General features: G+C 36.0%; 1 protein-coding gene across 5 annotated transcripts in view; it reads right to left on the bottom strand.

The window, feature by feature from the left end:
* The window catches only part of MTDH (metadherin), a 77,139-nt gene that overhangs the window by 21,091 nt on the left and 32,039 nt on the right, over positions 1-24,009 (bottom strand). The window contains exons 4-10 of one of the 5 annotated variants that reach the window (XM_044668526.1): positions 14,974-15,058; positions 14,071-14,247; positions 12,322-12,387; positions 10,888-11,139; positions 9,554-9,649; positions 8,999-9,094; positions 2,514-2,635 (exon numbers count right to left, since the gene is read on the bottom strand). In XM_044668526.1, the coding sequence (XP_044524461.1) occupies positions 2,514-2,635; positions 8,999-9,094; positions 9,554-9,649; positions 10,888-11,139; positions 12,322-12,387; positions 14,071-14,247; positions 14,974-15,058 (894 nt within the window). The remainder of the gene's footprint in view (positions 1-2,513; positions 2,636-8,998; positions 9,095-9,553; positions 9,650-10,887; positions 11,140-12,321; positions 12,388-14,070; positions 14,248-14,973; positions 15,059-24,009) is intronic. The other 4 variants (XM_044668532.1, XM_044668546.1, XM_044668539.1 and 1 more) reach the window with 4 other exon arrangements.

The raw sequence follows: 24,009 nt of genomic DNA, 5'->3' as shown, positions 1-24,009 counted from the left end.
GGTAACATGTGCTAGGCAAGTCAAACTATCACTACCACCTTTACCACCATCTCCCTTTTGACTGTGAGGAAGAACCTAGGGAATAGTAAATGCTTCTAGCCCGATGTCCTCAGCCTTCATCCTGGAAAGTTGAGCAACTATGTAGCTGGTCAATTACTCCTATAGGTGCCACAGCTACTAAAGACAGAGAAAAGAAAATTCTTATCATCGGAAGTAATTGCCTCTGTAAAATATTTCAACAGAAAATGTTCATTTTCAGCTTTCCAGACTTTTCCATCTGACTTGCAGCTGAACTATTCCATATGTGCTATCTCCCTCATTAGAATATGAGCTCTTTAAGAGCAAGGACTGTCTTATCTTTCTATTTGTATCTCCAGTGATTAGTATGTGTTTTTTTCATTCACTGGTATCTGAGATCTTATCTCTGTGGTGGGGAACCTATGGCACATGTGCCAGAGAGGGCACACACCATTGCCCTAGCACAGTTTGTTGCCAGAGGGATGCATGCCAGACTAATCTCCTTCCCTTTATAGACATGCTTTTGAGACAGAGGCAATTACTTCTGATGATAAGAATTTTCTTTCCTCTGTCTTTAGTAGCTGTGGCACCTATAGGAGTAGTTGGCCAGCTACATAGTTGCTCAACTTTCCAGGATGAAGGCTCCCTATCACTGCCTTATCTAACAACTAGTGCTCCTCCCTATTTTATATTTAACTTTATATATATTTAACTTTGTGTTCATTCTCTATGTGTCCTATGCAAAATCTAAATTGAAAGAGAGAATTTATACAGATAAGGGTCTCCAGATGCTATTTTGTGGGTGACACTGTACTAATTACATTAAGTCTCAAGATACTAGAGAGCCTCCAAAATGAGATCAAAAGAGATTGTTCTAACAATCCATATAAAGCCGAACTGATGAATATCACCTATATTCAGACTTCCACATATAAGTAATCGATCAGGGTAGGTTATCTCGGACAGGAATAGCAGATGGATAATGAAAGGTGGGTACAGTATTTAAGAGAAAGAAAAGTACAAATTGGATTGCATTATGGAAACTGTATAGCCTTTCCTTTCCAGTTTTGAAACAAACACCCATCTTTTTAAATACCCATGCATGTTATCTGATAGACAATATGGCTACAAGTCAGGTGACACCATAATAATAATAGTCATTTAATTAAACATTTTATAAGTGCCTAATACATGCTAGGCACTGGGCTATACAACCTGGAGAAGGAAAGAAAACAAAAGACAGTTCACATTTTACAGGAGTGCAAAGTTTAATGAGGGAGAAAACATGCAAACAACTATGTACAAAGAAGCTATATTCTGAGGATTTGGAAAGCCTTGATGTAAAGAAGGGATTTAAGCTTCAACTTGAAGGAAGCCAAGAGGTGGAGCAAGAGAATTCCAGACATGGGATAACCAGTGAAAATGCCTGGAGTTGAGGGCAGCTGGGTAGCTCAATGGATTGAGAGTCAGGGCTAGAGATGGGAGGTCCTAGGTTCAAATCTGACCTCAGACACTTCCCAGCTGTGTGACCCTGGGCAAGTCACTTGACCCCCATTACCTACCCTTACCACTTTTTTTGCCTTGGAACCAATACAAAGTATTGACTCCAAGACAGAAGGTAAGGGTTTAAAAAAAAGAAAGAAAATGCCTAGAGTTGGGAAATGGAGTATCTTCATAATCATAAAAGAATAAAAATTGTGCATGATAAGGCAATGAGAGCTGTATGATTGGTAGAGTATAGATTATTATAGCATTGTCATCAATGAAGATGTGCTAAGGAAATGTATGACCAGAAAAGGAGGTGGAGCAGGCATGTAACAAGAGCAAATATATGGGTCACTTAAAACAATGTTTAAAGACTTCAAGAAAGGCCTGCAGTGCATTGGATAGATATTATGGCAGATATGAATAAGAACTGGACAGGATGACCAAGTGTGATACAACATATGGATACAATCTGGAATCTCTACCATGAAGAAGCACAGACTCATTAATGAAGTATGGAATATTACATCAATCTTCTAATCTATTTCCTATATTTATTTAAAACCTATCATGAAACTCGGGTACCTCAGAATGGCACATGGAAATAGTCTTCCACTTAACACTATGATGGCATGTGTCCCTATGTTTCAAAAATTAAGGATAGACGAAAAAGTGTCAGGCCTAGAGATGGGAGGTCCTGGGTTCAAATCTGGTCTCAAAGATACTTCCTAGCTGTGTGACTCTGAGTAAATCACCTAACCCTAGTGCCTTGCCCTTACTGCTCTTCTGCCTTGGAACCAATACATAGAAATTCATTCTAAGACAGAAGATAATGGTTAAAAAAATTTTCTTTTTAAGTTAAGGCTACAAAGCCCTGAAAATGTGTATTTATGCAATAGTTTCTTTCTACAAAACTGAGTTATAAAATTATAAAAAACATATAACAAGCCCCCTTTCTTGGTAAACTTGAAGCTTAATTAATTAAAGGAACAAAAACAATGTTTACTTACTTTCTCGTCATGGACTAACTCTTGGGATTTCAGAAATGAAGCCTTCTCTTCATCTACCCAATTCCCCCACTCTTCAGCTGGCGCATTCCAATCAGAGCTGGGATCAGCAGAAGAAAGTCCATCTGTAAATAGAGAACACCATGTAAATGCCCACTCTTCCTATTACAAAAGCAACAGCAAAATATCCAGCTTTTACAAGGCTCATGAGTTATAATGATTGCTTAATTTTATAATGGGTAAAACCTCCCCGCCTTGTTCCTCTCTCACCCCATACTGTACTGTTGTAAAAGAACAAGGAATTGGTTGAAGCTGTCATTTCACTGGGATATAGAACTCAGTGAGAAAACTCCTTTTACTAAAGCATATTAGCAACTGTTTTGTAACCTACACTCTTAAAATCTTTTTTTGAACACTGAGAGCCTAAGTTAGTAGTCAGGGTCACAAAGCCTGTATGTATCAGAGATGGAACTCAGGTCTTCCTGACTTTCTAGGCCAACTGTGATGCCTTTCAAAAAAGCATATATTAGCAGAATATTATTTTTTCCTCTCATATAATCCACTGAACTGGCTTTCTAGATATATAATTTTAGAAAAGTTATTCTACCATTTGATGATCAGTGCTTCCTGTTTTCCTTTTATTTACTGATTCTGTCCTTCCAATGATCACAATAGCTACACCAAGGTAAATTCTAAAACTTGCTGATTTCATACCTTAATTATTACAATTAACCTTTTCCTCTTAAGGTCCTTTTTTTGTAAGTCAGTGGTACATGGACTCCCTAACAGCACTGTCATTTTAATCACTTCATGTTCCTTCTAAGAAAAGTCTCACCTATATCTTATGTTAAAATTATGTCATTCGAGGTAGCATCCATCTTGTCCCAGATAATGATTTAACACTTATTAACTTCTTTCCTATCTGTTCTATCTTTTTCAAACACCTCAGCCACCTACCTCTATCTTTCTCTAGTAAGGTTCCCTTCAACCTATCTGTTCACTAGATTTAACCATAGGACAGATGGTTAATTTTCAAAATAAAATGATTCTTAAAGAGTATCTACCAAGTAATACAATCTGTGCTGAGGACTAGTTAACAAATACTAACAAAATCAGAGATCTTTGCAGCACTGAAGAAGTTCTTTTGTGATAATTCTACATCATTTCTATGCCACCTCCAGGAAATTTTCTTTGCCTTATGTCTAGAATGAAGCTCATTATTTCTCTATCTTCCTTCAGGCAAAGCTATTAAAATTCTCATTGATAGTTCCATTTCTAGCTAACCTGAAGAAATGAAATCTTGTATTTACCCAACTCAAACAAGCAACTCTCTTCACACAACATTCCAAAAGACAAGCAATTATGATATGCTCACTACCTGCTAAATGTTGAAGAAACAAAGAAGGAAAAAACAGTTCTTGTCATAAGGAATTAAACATAGCAACTTGGGAGACAGAAAGAATTTAAGTAGTACTCATATAGAGCAGATGGAAGGGAATTTCATGGGAAGACTACAGCAGCTAGGATAGAAGTATCAGAAAAACTTTCAAAAGAAAATGACTTTTAAACTGAGTTTTGAAGGAAGTAGGAAACAAGAAGGAAAAACCGCCCTTAAAACTAGAAAAGTAGGAAAGGGCCAGGATATGAAAGATTTTAAACATCAAAAAGAGGCCTTTTTGCTGAGTAGGGACACATTAGGAAAATCACTTTGGTGTCTATGTGGAGGATAGCTTGGAACTGGGACACTTGAGACAGACCTAATTCCTTGTTGAAAAACTAGTGGATCATGAGACCTCACTTAGAATATTCTCTGTTCTCTTATAGTTTGCCTATTCATCGGATTTTATTAAAATTTCTTTAAAATAACAAATATTAATTTGAGAACATTTTGAACAATGACCACTTAGTTGCAAGAGAGCAGTTTGACCTCCCCCCCCCCCCAAATCAAACTTCAGGTGTATCTTAATTCCAATAAGCAATGTACCATATTTAGTAGTATTCAACTCCTTTGAAAGTTATTATAAAAAAGCAATCTTCATTTTATGGGTCAGATAATCCAATTATTATGCCTATTTACAGATGAAGAAACTAAGGCATACATAGTTTAAGTGACTTTGTAAAAGCCTATATATCCAGTAAATAAAGGTAAGACTTAAATAGCAAGTTTCTAAACTAAATCCAGGGCCCTTCTATAGATATCATAGTTGAAACATAAAATGATTTATATATCACCTGGTCAAACTCAAAAATTAATGAAAGTAAATAGAGAAGGGGGCAGCTAGATGGCTCAGTGGATTGAGAATCAGGCCCAGAGATGGGAGGTCCTGGGTTCAAACCTGTCCTCAGACACTTCCTAGCCGTGTGACCCTGGGCAAGTCACTTGACCCCCATTGCCTAGCTCTTACCACTCTTCTGCCTTAGAACCAATACATACACAGTATTGATTCTAAGATGGAAAGTGAGGGGTTAAAAAAAAAAAAAAAAGAAATCAGGTGAGTGCTCCAACTAAATAGTAATTCATTTGCACGGGGTTATTTCTTTCAAATGTCAACAGGAAAGCATATTTCTAGTTTCCTTTAAAGTACTAAAATATCAGGTTTCAATAGTGTTAACAAGAACAAATAATGACTGGAAATAAGGCAATGGGGGAAAATGAGAGTTTGGGGAGGGAGGGAAATGGCTTACCTGGGATACCTTAAAATAAGATATCAAGACTATTTTGTAAAAAATATTAAATGCTTTGCTGTCTACAGCCACACATGAAAATCAGTGATGACAATCTTCTTTGACTTGGCAAATCTCTATATGCCTCTGTATTCTCCAAAAAATTCAAAAGAACCTCAGAGATTAGGAATTGAAAAACTGGGGAAAACTGTGAAGTCTAGAACTGATCATTATCAGTGAATAGCCCTTATATGTATAAAAGAAAAAATATAGTCTAGTCACTAGAGATTAAGATCAGGAGATAGTGCTCATCTTAATTGCCAGTTAAGTTGCCTGGAGGGTCAGGCCCTAGTCCTACTCCCAAACACAGTGCCAAGATGGGTTCAAAGAAAAAGACTTAACCCCTAGGGCACCAGCTACTTAGCTAGGAATGTCTTTGTTCTGTGTTTTAAAGAGCTTAGAGCCTAAGAATCTCTTACTGAAGACTTGGAAATAACAAGACAGGTCACTCCATAAAAGTCAAAAGGTCCCAACTTCTACTAGTGTTGTTTGATGGTTGATGATCAGGGTAGCTGCTTTTCTTTTTTGCCTTGGCTTTTGAACTAAAACATACTCATGAGGAAAAGCTAAACAAAGACTTTAATTCAGGCCAAAAGTAGCACAGCAGTGCTTGGTGAAGATGATGGATTCAGTGGAGTACAATCTGGCAGGGACAGGACCAATGGGAAGCATGATTTCACTAGCAAAATCAATGAAGGAATATGATTTGCCTTCTGATCTTATTGCTTCATCATCTGCATCTTTTTTTTTGGGGGGGGGGGAGGGGAAGGGTGCCTTTCCATTAATATATCTTGGTCACATGAGCTTCCAACATATACCCCTCTATCCACATTTCCTGCATGTATTTTTCTCACTGGCATGAAAATTGTAGCAACATTTCCCCAAATTTAATGGGGAAATGTTTTACTGCTACTTTTTTTTTTTAATTATGCCACTTCATGAAATGCCCTTGCTTTGGATTCATTGCTTCTTCAGGCTGGCTAAAAGATAACACATCGATAGTTTTTGTGGATATAAGACCACAGATGACCCTGAACTTGGAATAGCTGTTAATTGGGAAGTGTACAGCATACATTCCCAATGGAAACTTATAACTTTCAAACTTCTGATTGTTTCCATTATACAAGAAAAATCCTTCCTTTATCTAAAATTTTAAGCTCTAGAGATGGAAGGGATCTTAGAGGTCATTTATTCCAATCCTCCCCTTGATCATCTACATGTCAAATATGCCTTTTCTAAAAATTCTGTTTCTCAAAAAATAAAAGCCTTATTCAACACATTTTATCCAGTTGAAATACAGAACCAAGTGTAATTCCTTTGCTACAATCAACTCTTCTTGTAGACCATAACATGGGTATGATATTAAAATTATTTGCCATTAAAAATTAAAGGGGGCAGCTGGGTAGTTCAGTGGATTGAGAGTCAGGCCTAGATATGGGAGGTCCTAGGTTCAAATCTGACCTCAGACACTTTCCAGCTGTGTGACCCTGGGCAAGTCACCTGACTCCCACTGCCTACCCTTACCACTCTTCTGCCTCGGAGCCAATACAAAGTATTGACTCCAAGACGGAGGTAAGGGTTTAAAAAAAAATTAAGTAACATTCCTAAAAATTTCTTGTTCTCAGTTTATTCCTATGTGAATAAAAAAGGGTGTTTAATACAACTAAATTCCCACCCCCAAATTATCTAAAGTATCATTGGTTAACTGATTAGAGAACATAATTGCACTCAATTTTATGCTACAAAAATGAAAAATTGATCATGAAACAAAATATAGAATTCAATCTTCAATTATCTTCTTGCCCTTTTAACTACTTCTTTACTGGGTCCATAATTCTAGTCTGTTGGATGGCATGGTTAATGGAAAACATAACCGTGGAGGATTATAGCATGACTCTCACAAAGTTCTCTGTCTGCTATGCCATAGGGCAGGGAATGCTAACATGAAAAGCCTAGTCTTGGGAAAAAAGTTTCTACTTTAAACTTTATCCTTCACTTAAGGCAAGCTTCCCAGTTTTAGGAATTGACATGAACTCAGAATATAAAAGAAAAAAAGGAACTTTGCATTCTTTAAAAAAAATGTCCTTATTTGAGAGTAATTGGAGCTTTTTACTAATAAAGAGTTACATTCTAGCAATTTTAGGGAGTAGGAGAGCAATTCATTCCAGGGGGCTAACATGATTTAAAATAAGCATTTCAAATCAAGTACACAAAAGTAAACGGAGAACAGAAAAATTAATTTAAAAACTAAACAGGTTCTTCTCAGGTGAAAAAAGAATTTAAAATGTCACTACCATGGAATAAGTAAGAACAATGAGTATCAGAAAGGTTTTATGAGATTGGAAATATCAATGATCAAATTTAATAAAGAAGTCTCTGGCAGGACTTTGTGGGTCTGAGGAATCCCAGATAAGACCTAGTCCTAACTTTACTTTGAATCTATACAGTTGAGGTATCATAGCCCAGGCTCTGACAGGTTCTACAAACATGGAAAGGCTTTGAGTACTTGGCATATCCAGCTCAGCTCAGCATATTTCCATTTCAGGAAAATGGCCATCAAATGATAAGTTTTGGCTATAACAAATAGTATGTTTATTACTAATGTTGGGATCTACAACTAATGTAGAGAGTATCCATAGTGATGAAAGCATGGACCCTGTGAAGTAGGATAGATAATTAAGACTATAGCATCTATTATGCTTACTTTTTAAATTATTTTACTTCAGCCCTATGAATTAACTCTAAGAGAAATTGCAAGTACATGGTAAATGGCCAAAAAGGAAAATGGGTAGCAGGAGTTGGGAATCAGTGATGGCTAGTTTTGAACACGAGAGGCCAGGACACAAATAATGAAGGCTCTGAATGCAAGAAGTTCCTTGGCTCCCTTGTACCAGAAGGTCTATAATCTCAGTCAGGGTTCTGGATGCCATACTTCTATAAATGTGTTCATCACAGGGTTTGCTTTGGGTCATTTGGTTAACTCATTTACCAGGACTGCCAAATGAACCATGACTCTCACATATCTGCCACATACAACAACCAGGAAGAGACCACAATGAACAAGTACCAAGGATTCAAAGGAAGAGTAAAGATTTATAAAAGATTTATAAATTGCCAAAGAGGAAAAAAAAAAAAAAGGAATAATCTTCACTTTTCTTTGGTCTTTTCTGACCTTTTTGCCTTCTGATACAGCCTAGCTCTCTACAACATTGAGAATTACAGGAGAGTGGAAAAGTCAGTTTTAGACCTGGCCCTGCCATATAAGTTTGTTTAAATTTCTTAACATCTGCAAGACTGATTCCTAACCTTCAAATTGACTGTAGTAGTTATAGGACTGTTTGCAAGGAAAGTGCTTTGTAAAACAATGTACTGTATAAGACTGAATTGCTGTTATTAAAAATTTCTTTCACTGGGTACAGAAATTTATTGACTCCACAGAGTCTAAAAATCCAAAGCCACTCCATGTTTTGTGACCTTAATCCACTGTGTGCTACACTGAGATTTAACAGTAAAAACAGAGGCAACCATTTTGTCCTTGAATTCTCAGGGTAGCTTTAGAATAGAAACAGCAATTTATGCTTAAATATTTAAAATATTGAGTTTAAGTATGGCATATTAATCAGCTTTTAAGTAGGGTATCACAACACTTTTGAAATAAAGTTGAAAAGAAGGTATAAAATTAGAGTTAAGTACACAAAACAGTAAGGTTATTTAAAAGCAAGTTGCTGAGAAAACGTTTTGTTGTAATTTTTAAAAGGACATACTTAACCCAGACCATTCATCATCGATATGGGGTTGATTACGGCTTACATCCCACTGAAAATCAGAAGCAGTAGACTGAGAAACCTCAGTGGTAGACCCTTAAGTGAAAAAATGAACGCAAAAAAAATTAAAAAAACAATTTTAAAATGAAGCTTTTTTCACAATAATTTCTTTCTTCCCTTTTTTTTTTGGGTGGGGGAAGGGGAAACCTGAAACATAACTGGTATGATTTCTTTCAAAGAAAGAGAAATTCCTGGTGGCAGTGGTAGATAGATAAAAAGAAAAGAAACCACTAACACTTTGGGGGCTATATCAGATGGAAATACCTGCCGTGGTTCCTAACTATAGATTGGAAGTGTCTCTCTTATAGGGGAGGGAAGAAAGGCCAAGTCTTCATGTTCTGAAACATGTTACTATCACCTTGCAAAAATTATTCATGTTGATGAGAGTACTTGGAGATTTTTGCTTCAGAAAGTTCCAAGAAATTCAAAAAATTTTTAAATAAAAGATATTTTCAAAAAAAGCTTACTTATATAGCTTAAATTGATTTTACATACCAGAAACTGTAGTGTTGAGTGCCAGAGACGAAAAGGGAGCAGAATTCTGCTCAGTCGTATTATTTACCCTCCTATCCACGTTACCAGACCAAGAAGCTGCCAAAATAGAGATTACTTAGATTCTTATTTTGCAGTGACAATGTTATTAACATGTGTACAGATTTGAAATTACATTTTAAAAGACACTCTTCAAGCTAAAAACATGTACTCCAATATTGAGAACCCTATTTTATATGTAGTAATTTTTAAGAAATGTTTAAAATTTAAATTCACTATGTTCTTAGTATCCCTCCTCCCAGTAGCACAGCACCTGGCACATAGTAAGCACTTAATAAATGTTGATTAATTGTTTATTGATTGATTTATTGATGATACCATGCCACTATGCAAAGCAAGCAGTTGGGATGCCTGTGAGGACAGAGAAAATGAAGAAAAAATGGGATTGTCAAGAATACCTATGTGCAATTAGGATTTAAATGGAGGGAAAAAAATGCAATTTCAAGAACACTCATGTTCCTTAAACATTAGGTAAAAATTAAATCCATTTTATAAGAAATTTTAATAGCACTCCATTTTTTAAATGATCATTTTAAAAAATCAAAAGAGTACACTTATTCTGTACCAACTCCCCACCACCCAGCCACATTGGTAAATAAATGAGGTCTTTGCCTCTGGGGACCTTCATCAACACAAGATTCTTTCCTTGTCTTTATCCCTCACCTTTTATTCTTGTTCTCAAAGCCATAATCCCCAAAATGTTCAAAAGCAGAAGACTATCTAAGGAGTTCCATAGCCAGGTAATTGTCCAACTAAGAGTTTTAATCTGGGTTCTAAAAGGAATACTTAGACTGCTGAAATAATGAATCCTTTGAGTTTAGAATTAACTGAATAGTTTTACACTACCTTTTTAAAAAGCAGATTTTGTTGCTTTCTTAAAAATAAACAAGTAAACTTTTAAATGAATGTCTAAGTATTTTGGGGGGCCAAATTAATCTTTAAAAACTTGGGCAAAAGGCTGCTTGTTATTTATCCTTAAAAAAATTATGAATGGCAAAATATAAAATAGTGTTTTGGTGAGGCTACAAAATGCTCACACTTTCATGAGACTATCTCTTAATTTCTCTCTAAATTATAAATACCAAATTTTTATTTTACACTGTTAACTAAACTACAGAAATTTCCTGAAACTTCGCACACATAATTCCTTAGGTGAGATTTTACTGTTATACAGTATTGTTACTTTACTATCCAAGGATTTTTTAAAGGCTGGAAAACCCTAAATTTTCCAGTAACAAAGTTAGTAAATTGAATTAACATGATTTAGTAACTCTTACCAATGCCAGGGAATAATGAACGTTCACCCCAGGTCCTTCCCACCAGGGACACACCCCAGTCTTTTCCATTTGCACTAGTATCTCCAGTATCCTGACCCCAAATAGATGGCTCAATCTTCCTCTTGCCAGCTGAAGCAGATGACACAGATGTCCATTTCTCCTCACCTGCACTGATCTGTGAAGGGATTTTTATTGACTTTTCATTCCAGCCTCCTCCATTTACAGTAGGGTTTTCATTCAATCCTGAAGAAATAGAGCAATGGATGAAAGTTACAGAAAACAAATTTAAGGCAACATTTCCTAACAATTAGTGGGATAAGCTGCCAGAAGAGGATGCTTAAGTAAAAGTTGAACTAGATAGCTTCCGAGGTCCCTTTGGCTTTAAGGTTCTATGGATTCTGATATGGAATTGGAAATACTTTGTCAAATGAACATAATTTTATTCTTTGGTAGCATTATGACATTAAAGAAAGTATTACAAACCATATACACTGCTACATTTAGATATTATAAAACCTAGGTAGGAATAGGAGGGTTCTTATAATCAAATAATCAATTTGTAAGCATTTATTAATTGACAACTATGTTGGCAGTCAAGCTGTATAGTGGACAGAATGCTGGACTTGGAATTCAGAAGATTTGATTTCCTGCCTTACATACATACTAGCTATGTGACTGCAAGTCATTTAATCTCATTCAGCTTTAGTTTGCTCATCTGTAAAATGATACCTACCATGATAATATAGCACTTCCCTCAACAAGCTGTTGTGAAGAGCAAATGAGAGAAGAGATGCAAAATACAAACTTTAACGCTAATGGTTTTTGTTATTGCTGCTATTGTTATTCTTTTTTGCCAAGTTTTAGGAATATAAATACAAATCCTGCCCTCAAGATTACAGCAATATTCCACTTCTCTCCTTTGTTGCTATGTTCATGCATATGTGTGTCAGTTAGATGACAACGGTAGTTAGATATGAAGATGACACCTGAAAATGCTGTCTCCTAAAATTTACAGACCTCTAAAAACTCAAATATTTTCAGAAATAAGTGTATTATAACATATAAAGCATCAGATTTGAGGTCAGGAAAACCTATGGTTCAAAATCCTGCCACTGATACGGAGCTCTATGACAACTGCCAACTTCCCTTTCCTTTCTCTGGGCCTTATTTTCCTCCTCTATAAAATGTGGATAATAGCTATAACAGCCTTCTCATAAAGCTGAAGTGAGAATGTATGCAAAGGGAACTACTACAAACATTACAGCACAAACATTAGTTGTGCGAACCTAAAAGTTTTCTTTGTGTCCTATCTATCATGTTTTAATCTAGACTGTGGGGATGGTGAGGAGGGAAGGAGAAAAGCCTTAAGTCCAAGTATTAACCCAAAATGATTTTTGGGATTCATTAAAAATGCTTGATTGCCTAACTCCTTACCCTGAAGGGTGAGATCTCCTTTTCCAGACTTAAAGTTGCTACCTTGAACATTGAGAAGAGAATCACCTGGTTGAAACAGAAATAAATTTCACATAACATTAAGCAGAGAACTATATAGGTAAAAATCACTTAGAAACAACATGATTTCAATTCTACTGAACAGTTGTACTTAGTTACTCTTTTTTTGGTTCAGGTTAGACATCAGAATGGAAACTCAGATGTACAAGAAAAACATTTCATGTCTACGTTTAGGGAACTGTTCTTTCTACCATAATAATAATAAATTAAAAATTTGAGAAATTCTCAAATGCATAAACTTAGAATGTGCTATGAAAATAAATTCTATAACAGTGTAATTAGAGATTTGCAAACTAAAGAACTGGTTCACTAGAATAGCTTAGCCATTTTTATAAGTGAAATTTCTCAAATTAGATATTTATTCCAGATTCCTCATTTTTGACTCTTTCCTATCCTTTCTCTGCTACCTGAGAGCTAACCCTTGTTAAATAAAAGATAATAGAGGCAAATAACTGAAAAGTACTAATGGGATTGGGAGTCTGGAGACCTGGCTCTGCCACTAATAAGCTATGAGATTGTAGGTGGTAACTCAGGTGCTATGAGTCTTAGTTTTCTCATTCGTAAAATGGATTAGATAACCTCTAAGGTCTCCATCTCTAAATCTAAAAATTTAGTCATAGTTTATGAACTACAGCAGATACCTTTTCAACAATCCCAGCAGAAGCAACACTGTGACTTTGCAAATGACTATACTACATTTAGGACCAGTAAACTTTATGGAAAGCAGGAGGGAGCAAAAGTACAATTTGGAGTCCCTAGATATTTGTTCTTTGATATCTTAAGAAACTAAGAGTCAGCATTTACAGGATTGTATTAAAGAGGCTGGCAAAAAGAGCATGCATATGACAATGATAAAGAGATATAAACTAAAAATTACTAAGGAGTGAAACTGGGGAAATTCAACAAAAATGAGTCATTGCTGCATCATACTGATAAATTCCACTAAGCATATGGGCAGCAAAGGGATAGTAGGAAGCAGTGAAGACAATGATGAGGCCAAGGAAGACAACTCAAAGACTAAAGCAAACTGAATATGATCACGCTGGGCCTGTCCTGGATGAAAATGATGGAAATATACAGAGCTTCCAGATAGCTGGATAATTTAAGTATTAAAATGCTTAGTGGCACAGAACTAGTCCAAATGACCTTTAAAGGTTATCTTTTAGCTCTTATCATTTTAATATCTGTAAAATACCCAAATGACCTAATAGTTGATATTATAAACATTTAGGGAATATTTATGGGAGGATTTGTCAAAGACCTCAGAATTTATACTTCTCCAGAAATGCTTGCTTCAGAATGTTCAAGAAAGACACTAAACATGCAAGCTGTTGACAAAACACTTTAATGTACTAAATGTCTACATCATGATAATGACAAATGAAGATGACAAAAAGTATACTTTATTTTAGGGGCAAAGGAAATACAGATGAGGGAAGCAGGCTGTTTCTTTTTCTCCTCTTAGGCTATGAGTTTTTAGTTAAGACTATGCAGTTTTTGCTTTGCTGGGCTTTATTTTTAAAGGTATTGTATATAACAAGCAATGATGCTAATATTGGCTAAATCATGGTTCATAATACAAAAGCTGTGGGTTCTGAACTCATGATGCCATGTTGTAGCTCAGAATACGAGTTCATCTTTAATATGTCCCTCTTATGCTCCACTAAGTACCTTTATTCTTCCTGGAACCAACAGGAAACGAAGCTGTAATAAGCTGCTCAGTAGTTACTGTATAGGCACTTTCTATCCCCGAGACAGCCGGATCCAAGGGACCAGTATCAGGCTGCACCTTGTCGCGCTTACGCTGCTGCCGTTTCTCTCTGTTACTGACTTTAGTTTCCCAGGCTCCTGACATAGCCCCAGGGAGAAAAAAAAAGGTATTTAGTAAGGACAAACCAAAAGGGTGGCGTTGAAAAAACAAAAACAAAAACCAGAAACAAAACAAATGGAACAGGGCATCATGACAAATTTAGGTTGTAGAATAAAAATCTGAACAATGCTGGTTATATGAAATAAGAGTCTAATCTAACATTCTCTCTGGCAATGAACTACTAAGGTAACACCAACTATCTTCAAGCTTTCCTCTAGATACCTTGTCAAACTTACTACAGATAACTCTAGAAGCTGAGGGATGAGAGAAAATATCTTGTGTCTTTCTTTACCTTCTTGGGGACAGAGCCTAACAGTGTTATTTTTAAAAATACCCCATCTTTTTTTTTTAGAAAAAAGAGGGGCTCCTCAATAAGGACAATCATCATTCCCTAAAGAAGTGGGAGGTGTCTAGGGAAAAATACTGAACTTTAAGAAGCAAAGAGTAAGTAAGAAAATTCAGTTTAATGTATTCAGAGTTAAATTGAAAATTTGGAGAATGCTTCTTCTCACAAGAAGCATGACAGGTTCTTTCATTAAGAGAAATGTCAATGTTTCAAAAATTCCAGTCATAAAAGTGTATATTAGTAAAGTCACAGATTTGTATAAGATACAAAGTTATGAAAAGAGGAGTTAGACAATACATCATTAAACAAATATAACTCAGAAAAATAGATGACTGCATTCCCTTCCCTGCTCAGGTACCTTCATCAACTTCCTTTCCATCATGGCGTGTACTGTTCTGCACTGCTTTAACCTCTGACTTTGATTTCTTCTTATTTTTCTTTAACTGAAAGGAAAATAAAGTGTTAACTTATTCCTAGGATACTAGGTAGAGATATGATTTCTAAGCATATTAAGACCATTTCACTGGGTTTTATGGCTTTAAAGAAGTTAGAAAATATATAACATAATAGATATTCTTCTGAGATATATACATATGTCTATATACGCACAGTCTTAACAAACTTGACTACATCAAAACTGTTATATTTTATCCCAACATCAAAAAGAAGATGGTGTTTCCTATCTCTGGTTTACGAAAGATAACTATTTAATACATTGTAACAGCAAATTGCAAACCACTGGAGTGGGGGGGATATTTAGCTGGTTTTCAAAAGTGAGTATATGCATAGGCAACTTAAAATAATTTTTATTTGTTCCTTCTAATTATATTTGACCTTTAAAATATGGCTAATAAAATGTGACCTTAAGAATTGGTTTGGGATTCTTGACTTTAGACCAGATCTATGTAATAGACTTACTTGCTCCTAAGGTAGATGCCAAGACTTGAGTTGCTGTTAACTTGCTTTTTTATTAGGGTGAGAGCTGTGATTTCATTGGTATAAAATCCTCTACCAATATAAAATAATACCTCAAAGTTCTTCAGATTATGAATTCCCCTTTCATAGATAAGGTACATCCACAAGTAATTCAAGGGACCTTTTTGGATGCTTTGATACTTTTGTCTGTAGTCTGTCCCTAAAAGATGCTAAGCTTCTGGAAAGGAACCCCTTATTTCCCAACCCATAGAAGTCCAAACTGTGCTACAAAAAGATTCTTTCCCTTTGTGGCCAGTTCATGCAATGAATAGAACACTGGGCCTGGAGTCAGGAAGATTCTACCCTGAAACACTTACTAGCTGTGTGCTTTTGGTCAAGTCATTGAACCTGTATGCCTCATTTCCTAAACTATAAAATGGGGATATCAAATATTAGCACTTACCTCCCAAGGTTAGTGTGAGTATCAAAAAAGATATTTATAAGTAAATTAGCCAGTATCTGACATACAGCAGGTTTATGATAAATTCTTGTTCCTCCTTCCCTACTCTAGGCTGAGACTCACTGTGTCTCTATCCCAGTCCTCATGCCTTCAATATCACATGCTATGTTGGACCCTAACAACTCTTGCCCTAATGTATGAATCAATCTTAAATATTTTCTGACTACCCTCTTTCAAGATTTGAGATGTCTACCCTAAATTTGCTTGTTAGCTTTCAATTGGTGGCACTCTATTATAAGAGGCTGGCACTAAAATTTTAGAAGCCTAGTAGTCCCTATTTTTGGAATTTGATTTCTTAAAAATGCCACCAGCCCACCAAAAGTGGCAACACACTACTAATCAAATAAAAAAGACTTAAAATAGTAGCAAATAAACACACTAGAAAAAAAATTTTTAAAAAACTTACTATATTAAAATCTGAGGCAGTAGGGGTAGAAAACATAGAGCCAAAAAGACCTAGATTCAAGTTTCAGCTCAGATAATGGGTGATCCCTGACCAAGTCCCCTCAATTTTCCAGGGAACTTCCTAAAATTATGAATTGCAAAAAAGGTAATAATTTCCATTGGTAGAGGAAATTTCTCAATGAAATCACATCCAGTAGCTATCAAGGACTCACATCATCAAGATCTTAGCTGAGAAATGAAAACATAATTTATCAAAATGGCATCATACTTATAAAAGTATTAGAAATCATCATCTATCTTCCAATGAACTAAAAAATTTCTTATGACTTCGTTATCCCCAAACAATGAAGTCAGAAAACTAGTTTCCTAATGAGGGGATGTCCCTCAATTGGGGAATGGTTGAACAAATTGTGATAAGATGGTGATGGAATACTATTGTGCTACAAGGAATAATGAATTGATAAATTTCTAGAAGAACTGGAAAGACCTACATGAACTGATGTGTAGTGAAATAAGCAGAACCAGGAGAACATTATGGGATGATCAAATGTAATGAACTTATGAGAAAGAATGTTATCCACATCTAGAGAAAGAACTATGGGAGTAGAAATTCAGAAGAAACATGTGATGTGGGGTTTTGGTTTTAAAGGCTTGTTCTTTAAAAAAAAAAAAAGAAGAAGAATATGGAAATGGATTCTAGTGATAATATATTTCTGTATAACCCAGTATAATAGCTTGTCAACTTGGGAGGAGGGAGAGATGAGGGGAGGGAGAAAACATAACAATGGGAAAAATTAAAGAAAATAAACAAGAAGAAAACTAGTTTCCTAACTATACCACTAAAAGATCTTTACATTCCATGTAAAAACATTAAGGATCATAGGGTAGTTAAAAGTAAAAATCTGGGATGAAGGGAAGCTGATATGGTAATGGAAAAAGTCCAAGCAGGGATCAAAGAGGTAGCTTACTTTATGAAACCAAAATACTAAAAAAACTTTAAATAATCAAGTATGTCTCCTTATGAGAATGGCAAACTACATTTATATAATTCATTATAAGCAACAAACTTTATAAGCATTTCATATTTAAAAACATTAAGCTTAAGTATCTTATGTTCTAAGTTACCTATAAATAGAAACAATCCACCTATTAATATCCACCAAACTCAATAACAAACTGATATTAACCATAAATGCACTTTTGTCAATCCAAAATCAATCTCTTCCCTCCCTCTTCTTTCTCTCCTTCCTATATATGAAAACTGTGATGGTAATTGTATTACAACACAAGGGATAAACATCCTGGATTCTGTACTAGGTCTCTGCACTAAATGAAGTCCTTTCTCAAGTCTAAAGCTTGCAAAATCTCACCTGTACCATAAAACTAACCTCCTCTTTTAGAAATACTGATTTTGCCAATGGTCAATCTTAAATATATTATACTCCTAAACAATTTTAGCACATTGAATTGGTTTTAGTTACTTCTTGGACCTGAATATTTAAGTAGCTATCATGTTTGAGCCCTCTTTGATTATTTGGCAGAGCTTTTGGCTGCATTACAAATAAGTGGCTTTTCAGACAGCTGTATCAATGCAAAAAAGCAAAGATCTACAATAAAAAGTAAAGGTGTTCCTATTTCTTAACTTCAACAACAGAACTCCTCTCTGATTCCCTTGCAGGCCACAGCTGTGAACTTCCAATGAACGAATCCGATAAACCACTGGGATCACCCTTGTATTTTTCTGGCATCAAGAGAGCTGGTCCAAGTTCTAATCTCACTAAGGAACAGCCAAATGTTAACTGTTAGAAAATCACACTACTTCTCTCCATCTGTTCTATTATCTGCAAAATGAAAATGATGGAATATTACCTACATTTAGCACTGTTCATGAGGAACACACTTTGTGAAGTATCATATAAGAGTGTTTCTATTTTACTAAATGAATAAATGCTAAATTTTACAATAAATATTAACAAAGTAAGACTGCCTCATAAGCCCAGAATTGTGAATATTAAATAAGCAGTTTGCACAGTAAACAAAATGGTTGGTAATTCTTTCACATTGCAAAATTCTATTTCCTAAACTAATACTAAAGAACCAACTGTAGTGTTTACTTAAAATTATATACCTATAATTATTAATAAGTATACCTAAGATTCTACCTCAAGGTCAGAAACAAGTTGTTCTTATTTCTCTTTGAACAGAAAAACCCAAATTATCAGGAGTTGGTTGTAATGATATATTAGATATTTCCTCTTTTTTTCTAACTCACAAGCTAAGGCTAACACAAATCTGTATCACAATAATAAGTGACATCACTGATTAGAGCGGCAGGAGGTACAAGCAGACAGTATAAATAGGAGCTCTTTGCCTTAACAAAAGCATCCATTCATTCTAAATGACTGCCCTCCAAACCAAAGGTCTTGGCAGATCTTACCTTTGACATCAACTGAAAAACTCTCAGACTGGTAGGCTTGCTTTCTTAAGTATGCCAATTAAAGCTAACAATATAGAAGGGAAAAGATTCTTTATAGCAGATCTCCCTTCTATCTCCAACATTGCCTATTAAAATACCTACCGCCCTGGGGGCAGCTGGGTAGCTCAGTGGATTGAGAGCCTGGCCTAGGGACCAGAGGTCCTAGGTTCAAATCCGACCTCAGACACTTCCCAGCAGTGTGACCCGGGGCAAGTCACTTGACCCCCATTGCCTACCCTTACCACTCTTCCACCTATAAGTCAATGCACAGAAGTTAAGGGTTTAAAATAAAAAAAGAAGAATGAAAAAAAAATACCTACCGCCCTGCTAGGTCTATGCAACTACTAAGTTGTTTAAAATAATTTTAGGCAAAATGTATGTGTCTTTGTGGGGAAGGGAGGCTATTAACAGGAGGGATTGATAATCATTTATTGCTGATAAAGTTCCTTGTGCTATTTGCTTTTAGTTAATCTGTTACATTAAAATTCCCCAGGTACCTCCCATTCTCCTCCCCCCACTAGATAAGACATCATTTAACAAAAAGATAAGTACATATTACATGTATTGCTTATTTCTATTTACCAGTTCTTTCTCTAGAAGCAAATATACACAAGTCATTTGTCAAACAATTTCTGTTGTCCTTGAGCTGTTTTTAAGAAAAACACTACCAACAACCCAAAAAAATGAACTAAAGCAGGCCTTGGTTTTGCAATTAGTTTTGCAAACTTACTGCCAGGAAAAGTTATCAGTTTAGGCTAGGGAAAATCCCAATGAGGATCTGAAAACTTTACTGTTCTTTTACTCCTCACTCCTCCCCAAAATTAGCCCATAAAAATGTTGGTAGGCTTAAATCTTGAGTATTTATGGTCTCAGTGATAGATAGGGATCATACTAATATTATTAGGAACAATGCAAGTTAAGGATTGGCTGAAAGAACACTCAGTATCAGAAAAACACTGTAACTACTGTCCTCCCCCCCACCCCCCCCCCACCCTCTCTCTTCTCCAATCAGTTTCAGAGAACTCTCCTTTCCAGAGTTCGCCTCCCTATTAAATAATTATCTAAATGTTGCTTATTGCCAACATTTGCTCATTTGAGAATTTCTACCAATGTCTCAACAGACAAGGAAGAGCATATGTATGCAGTCATCTTTAGTCAGGACCAGATTTCAAGCAGAACTGATTTAAAAATAAGAACTGATTTAAGAGACAATCTCTGCTCTGAGGGATTTATGGTAAAGAACGCTACCCACATTCAGAGGAAGATCTGCAGGAGAGGAAACATAGAAGATAAACAATTGCTTGAACGCATGGGTTGAGGCGGACATGATAGGGGATGTAGACTCAAAACGACCACACCAATGCAACTAACAACAATTTGGAAATAGGCCCTGAACAAGGACACATGTTACAACCAGTGGAAAGGTGTGTCAGCCTTGGGTGGGGGGAGAGCAGGTAAAGGGGAAAGTAGGGGCATGAAGCATGTAACCATGTTAAAAACGAATACTAATAAATGTTTTTTAAAAAGTCAATCTCTGGAATTATATATTTAAAAATTGACTGTATTAATACATAACTTTTTCAAATAAACCACAAATGGGGCACCATTTGCATGATAATTAAAAATGCCTCAAGTTAGCTGAAATTATTTAATGGTTGACACTTTTAACATTAAAAGCCATTTTAAGGTAAAACCGAATGTAATGGACTTCTGTACCAGCAGCAATGCAATGACCCAGGACAGCTCTGAGGGATTTATGGTAAAGAATGCTACCCACATTCAGAGGAAGATCTGCAGGAGAGGAAACATAGAAGATAAACAATTGCTTGAATGCATGGGCTGAGGTGGATATGATTGGGGATGTAGACTCAAAACTACCACACCAATGCAATTAANTATTACAACACAAGGGATAAACATCCTGGATTCTGTACTAGGTCTCTGCACTAAATGAAGTCCTTTCTCAAGTCTAAAGCTTGCAAAATCTCACCTGTACCATAAAACTAACCTCCTCTTTTAGAAATACTGATTTTGCCAATGGTCAATCTTAAATATATTATACTCCTAAACAATTTTAGCACATTGAATTGGTTTTAGTTACTTCTTGGACCTGAATATTTAAGTAGCTATCATGTTTGAGCCCTCTTTGATTATTTGGCAGAGCTTTTGGCTGCATTACAAATAAGTGGCTTTTCAGACAGCTGTATCAATGCAAAAAAGCAAAGATCTACAATAAAAAGTAAAGGTGTTCCTATTTCTTAACTTCAACAACAGAACTCCTCTCTGATTCCCTTGCAGGCCACAGCTGTGAACTTCCAATGAACGAATCCGATAAACCACTGGGATCACCCTTGTATTTTTCTGGCATCAAGAGAGCTGGTCCAAGTTCTAATCTCACTAAGGAACAGCCAAATGTTAACTGTTAGAAAATCACACTACTTCTCTCCATCTGTTCTATTATCTGCAAAATGAAAATGATGGAATATTACCTACATTTAGCACTGTTCATGAGGAACACACTTTGTGAAGTATCATATAAGAGTGTTTCTATTTTACTAAATGAATAAATGCTAAATTTTACAATAAATATTAACAAAGTAAGACTGCCTCATAAGCCCAGAATTGTGAATATTAAATAAGCAGTTTGCACAGTAAACAAAATGGTTGGTAATTCTTTCACATTGCAAAATTCTATTTCCTAAACTAATACTAAAGAACCAACTGTAGTGTTTACTTAAAATTATATACCTATAATTATTAATAAGTATACCTAAGATTCTACCTCAAGGTCAGAAACAAGTTGTTCTTATTTCTCTTTGAACAGAAAAACCCAAATTATCAGGAGTTGGTTGTAATGATATATTAGATATTTCCTCTTTTTTTCTAACTCACAAGCTAAGGCTAACACAAATCTGTATCACAATAATAAGTGACATCACTGATTAGAGCGGCAGGAGGTACAAGCAGACAGTATAAATAGGAGCTCTTTGCCTTAACAAAAGCATCCATTCATTCTAAATGACTGCCCTCCAAACCAAAGGTCTTGGCAGATCTTACCTTTGACATCAACTGAAAAACTCTCAGACTGGTAGGCTTGCTTTCTTAAGTATGCCAATTAAAGCTATCAATATAGAAGGGAAAAGATTCTTTATAGCAGATCTCCCTTCTATCTCCAACATTGCCTATTAAAATACCTACCGCCCTGGGGGCAGCTGGGTAGCTCAGTGGATTGAGAGCCTGGCCTAGGGACCAGAGGTCCTAGGTTCAAATCCGACCTCAGACACTTCCCAGCAGTGTGACCCGGGGCAAGTCACTTGACCCCCATTGCCTACCCTTACCACTCTTCCACCTATAAGTCAATGCACAGAAGTTAAGGGTTTAAAATAAAAAAAGAAGAATGAAAAAAAAATACCTACCGCCCTGCTAGGTCTATGCAACTACTAAGTTGTTTAAAATAATTTTAGGCAAAATGTATGTGTCTTTGTGGGGAAGGGAGGCTATTAACAGGAGGGATTGATAATCATTTATTGCTGATAAAGTTCCTTGTGCTATTTGCTTTTAGTTAATCTGTTACATTAAAATTCCCCAGGTACCTCCCATTCTCCTCCCCCCACTAGATAAGACATCATTTAACAAAAAGATAAGTACATATTACATGTATTGCTTATTTCTATTTACCAGTTCTTTCTCTAGAAGCAAATATACACAAGTCATTTGTCAAACAATTTCTGTTGTCCTTGAGCTGTTTTTAAGAAAAACACTACCAACAACCCAAAAAAATGAACTAAAGCAGGCCTTGGTTTTGCAATTAGTTTTGCAAACTTACTGCCAGGAAAAGTTATCAGTTTAGGCTAGGGAAAATCCCAATGAGGATCTGAAAACTTTACTGTTCTTTTACTCCTCACTCCTCCCCAAAATTAGCCCATAAAAATGTTGGTAGGCTTAAATCTTGAGTATTTATGGTCTCAGTGATAGATAGGGATCATACTAATATTATTAGGAACAATGCAAGTTAAGGATTGGCTGAAAGAACACTCAGTATCAGAAAAACACTGTAACTACTGTCCTCCCCCCCACCCCCCACCCACCCTCTCTCTTCTCCAATCAGTTTCAGAGAACTCTCCTTTCCAGAGTTCGCCTCCCTATTAAATAATTATCTAAATGTTGCTTATTGCCAACATTTGCTCATTTGAGAATTTCTACCAATGTCTCAACAGACAAGGAAGAGCATATGTATGCAGTCATCTTTAGTCAGGACCAGATTTCAAGCAGAACTGATTTAAAAATAAGAACTGATTTAAGAGACAATCTCTGCTCTGAGGGATTTATGGTAAAGAACGCTACCCACATTCAGAGGAAGATCTGCAGGAGAGGAAACATAGAAGATAAACAATTGCTTGAACGCATGGGTTGAGGCGGACATGATAGGGGATGTAGACTCAAAACGACCACACCAATGCAACTAACAACAATTTGGAAATAGGCCCTGAACAAGGACACATGTTACAACCAGTGGAAAGGTGTGTCAGCCTTGGGTGGGGGGAGAGCAGGTAAAGGGGAAAGTAGGGGCATGAAGCATGTAACCATGTTAAAAACGAATACTAATAAATGTTTTTTAAAAAGTCAATCTCTGGAATTATATATTTAAAAATTGACTGTATTAATACATAACTTTTTCAAATAAACCACAAATGGGGCACCATTTGCATGATAATTAAAAATGCCTCAAGTTAGCTGAAATTATTTAATGGTTGACACTTTTAACATTAAAAGCCATTTTAAGGTAAAACCGAATGTAATGGACTTCTGTACCAGCAGCAATGCAATGACACTAGACAGCTCTGAGGGATTTATGGTAAAGAATGCTACCCACATTCAGAGGAAGATCTGCAGGAGAGGAAACATAGAAGATAAACAATTGCTTGAATGCATGGGCTGAGGTGGATATGATTGGGGATGTAGACTCAAAACTACCACACCAATGCAATTAACAACAATATGGGAAATGGGCCCTGAACAAGGACACAAGTTACAACCAGTGGAAATGTGCATCGGCCATGGGTGGGGGGAGAGCGTGG

The sequence above is a fragment of the Gracilinanus agilis genome, chromosome 1 (assembly GCF_016433145.1).
Source record: "Gracilinanus agilis isolate LMUSP501 chromosome 1, AgileGrace, whole genome shotgun sequence".
Classification (NCBI taxonomy): Eukaryota; Metazoa; Chordata; class Mammalia; order Didelphimorphia; family Didelphidae; genus Gracilinanus; species Gracilinanus agilis.
Note: the sequence above shows the minus strand (reverse complement) of the source record. Positions and strands in the feature narration are given on the sequence as shown.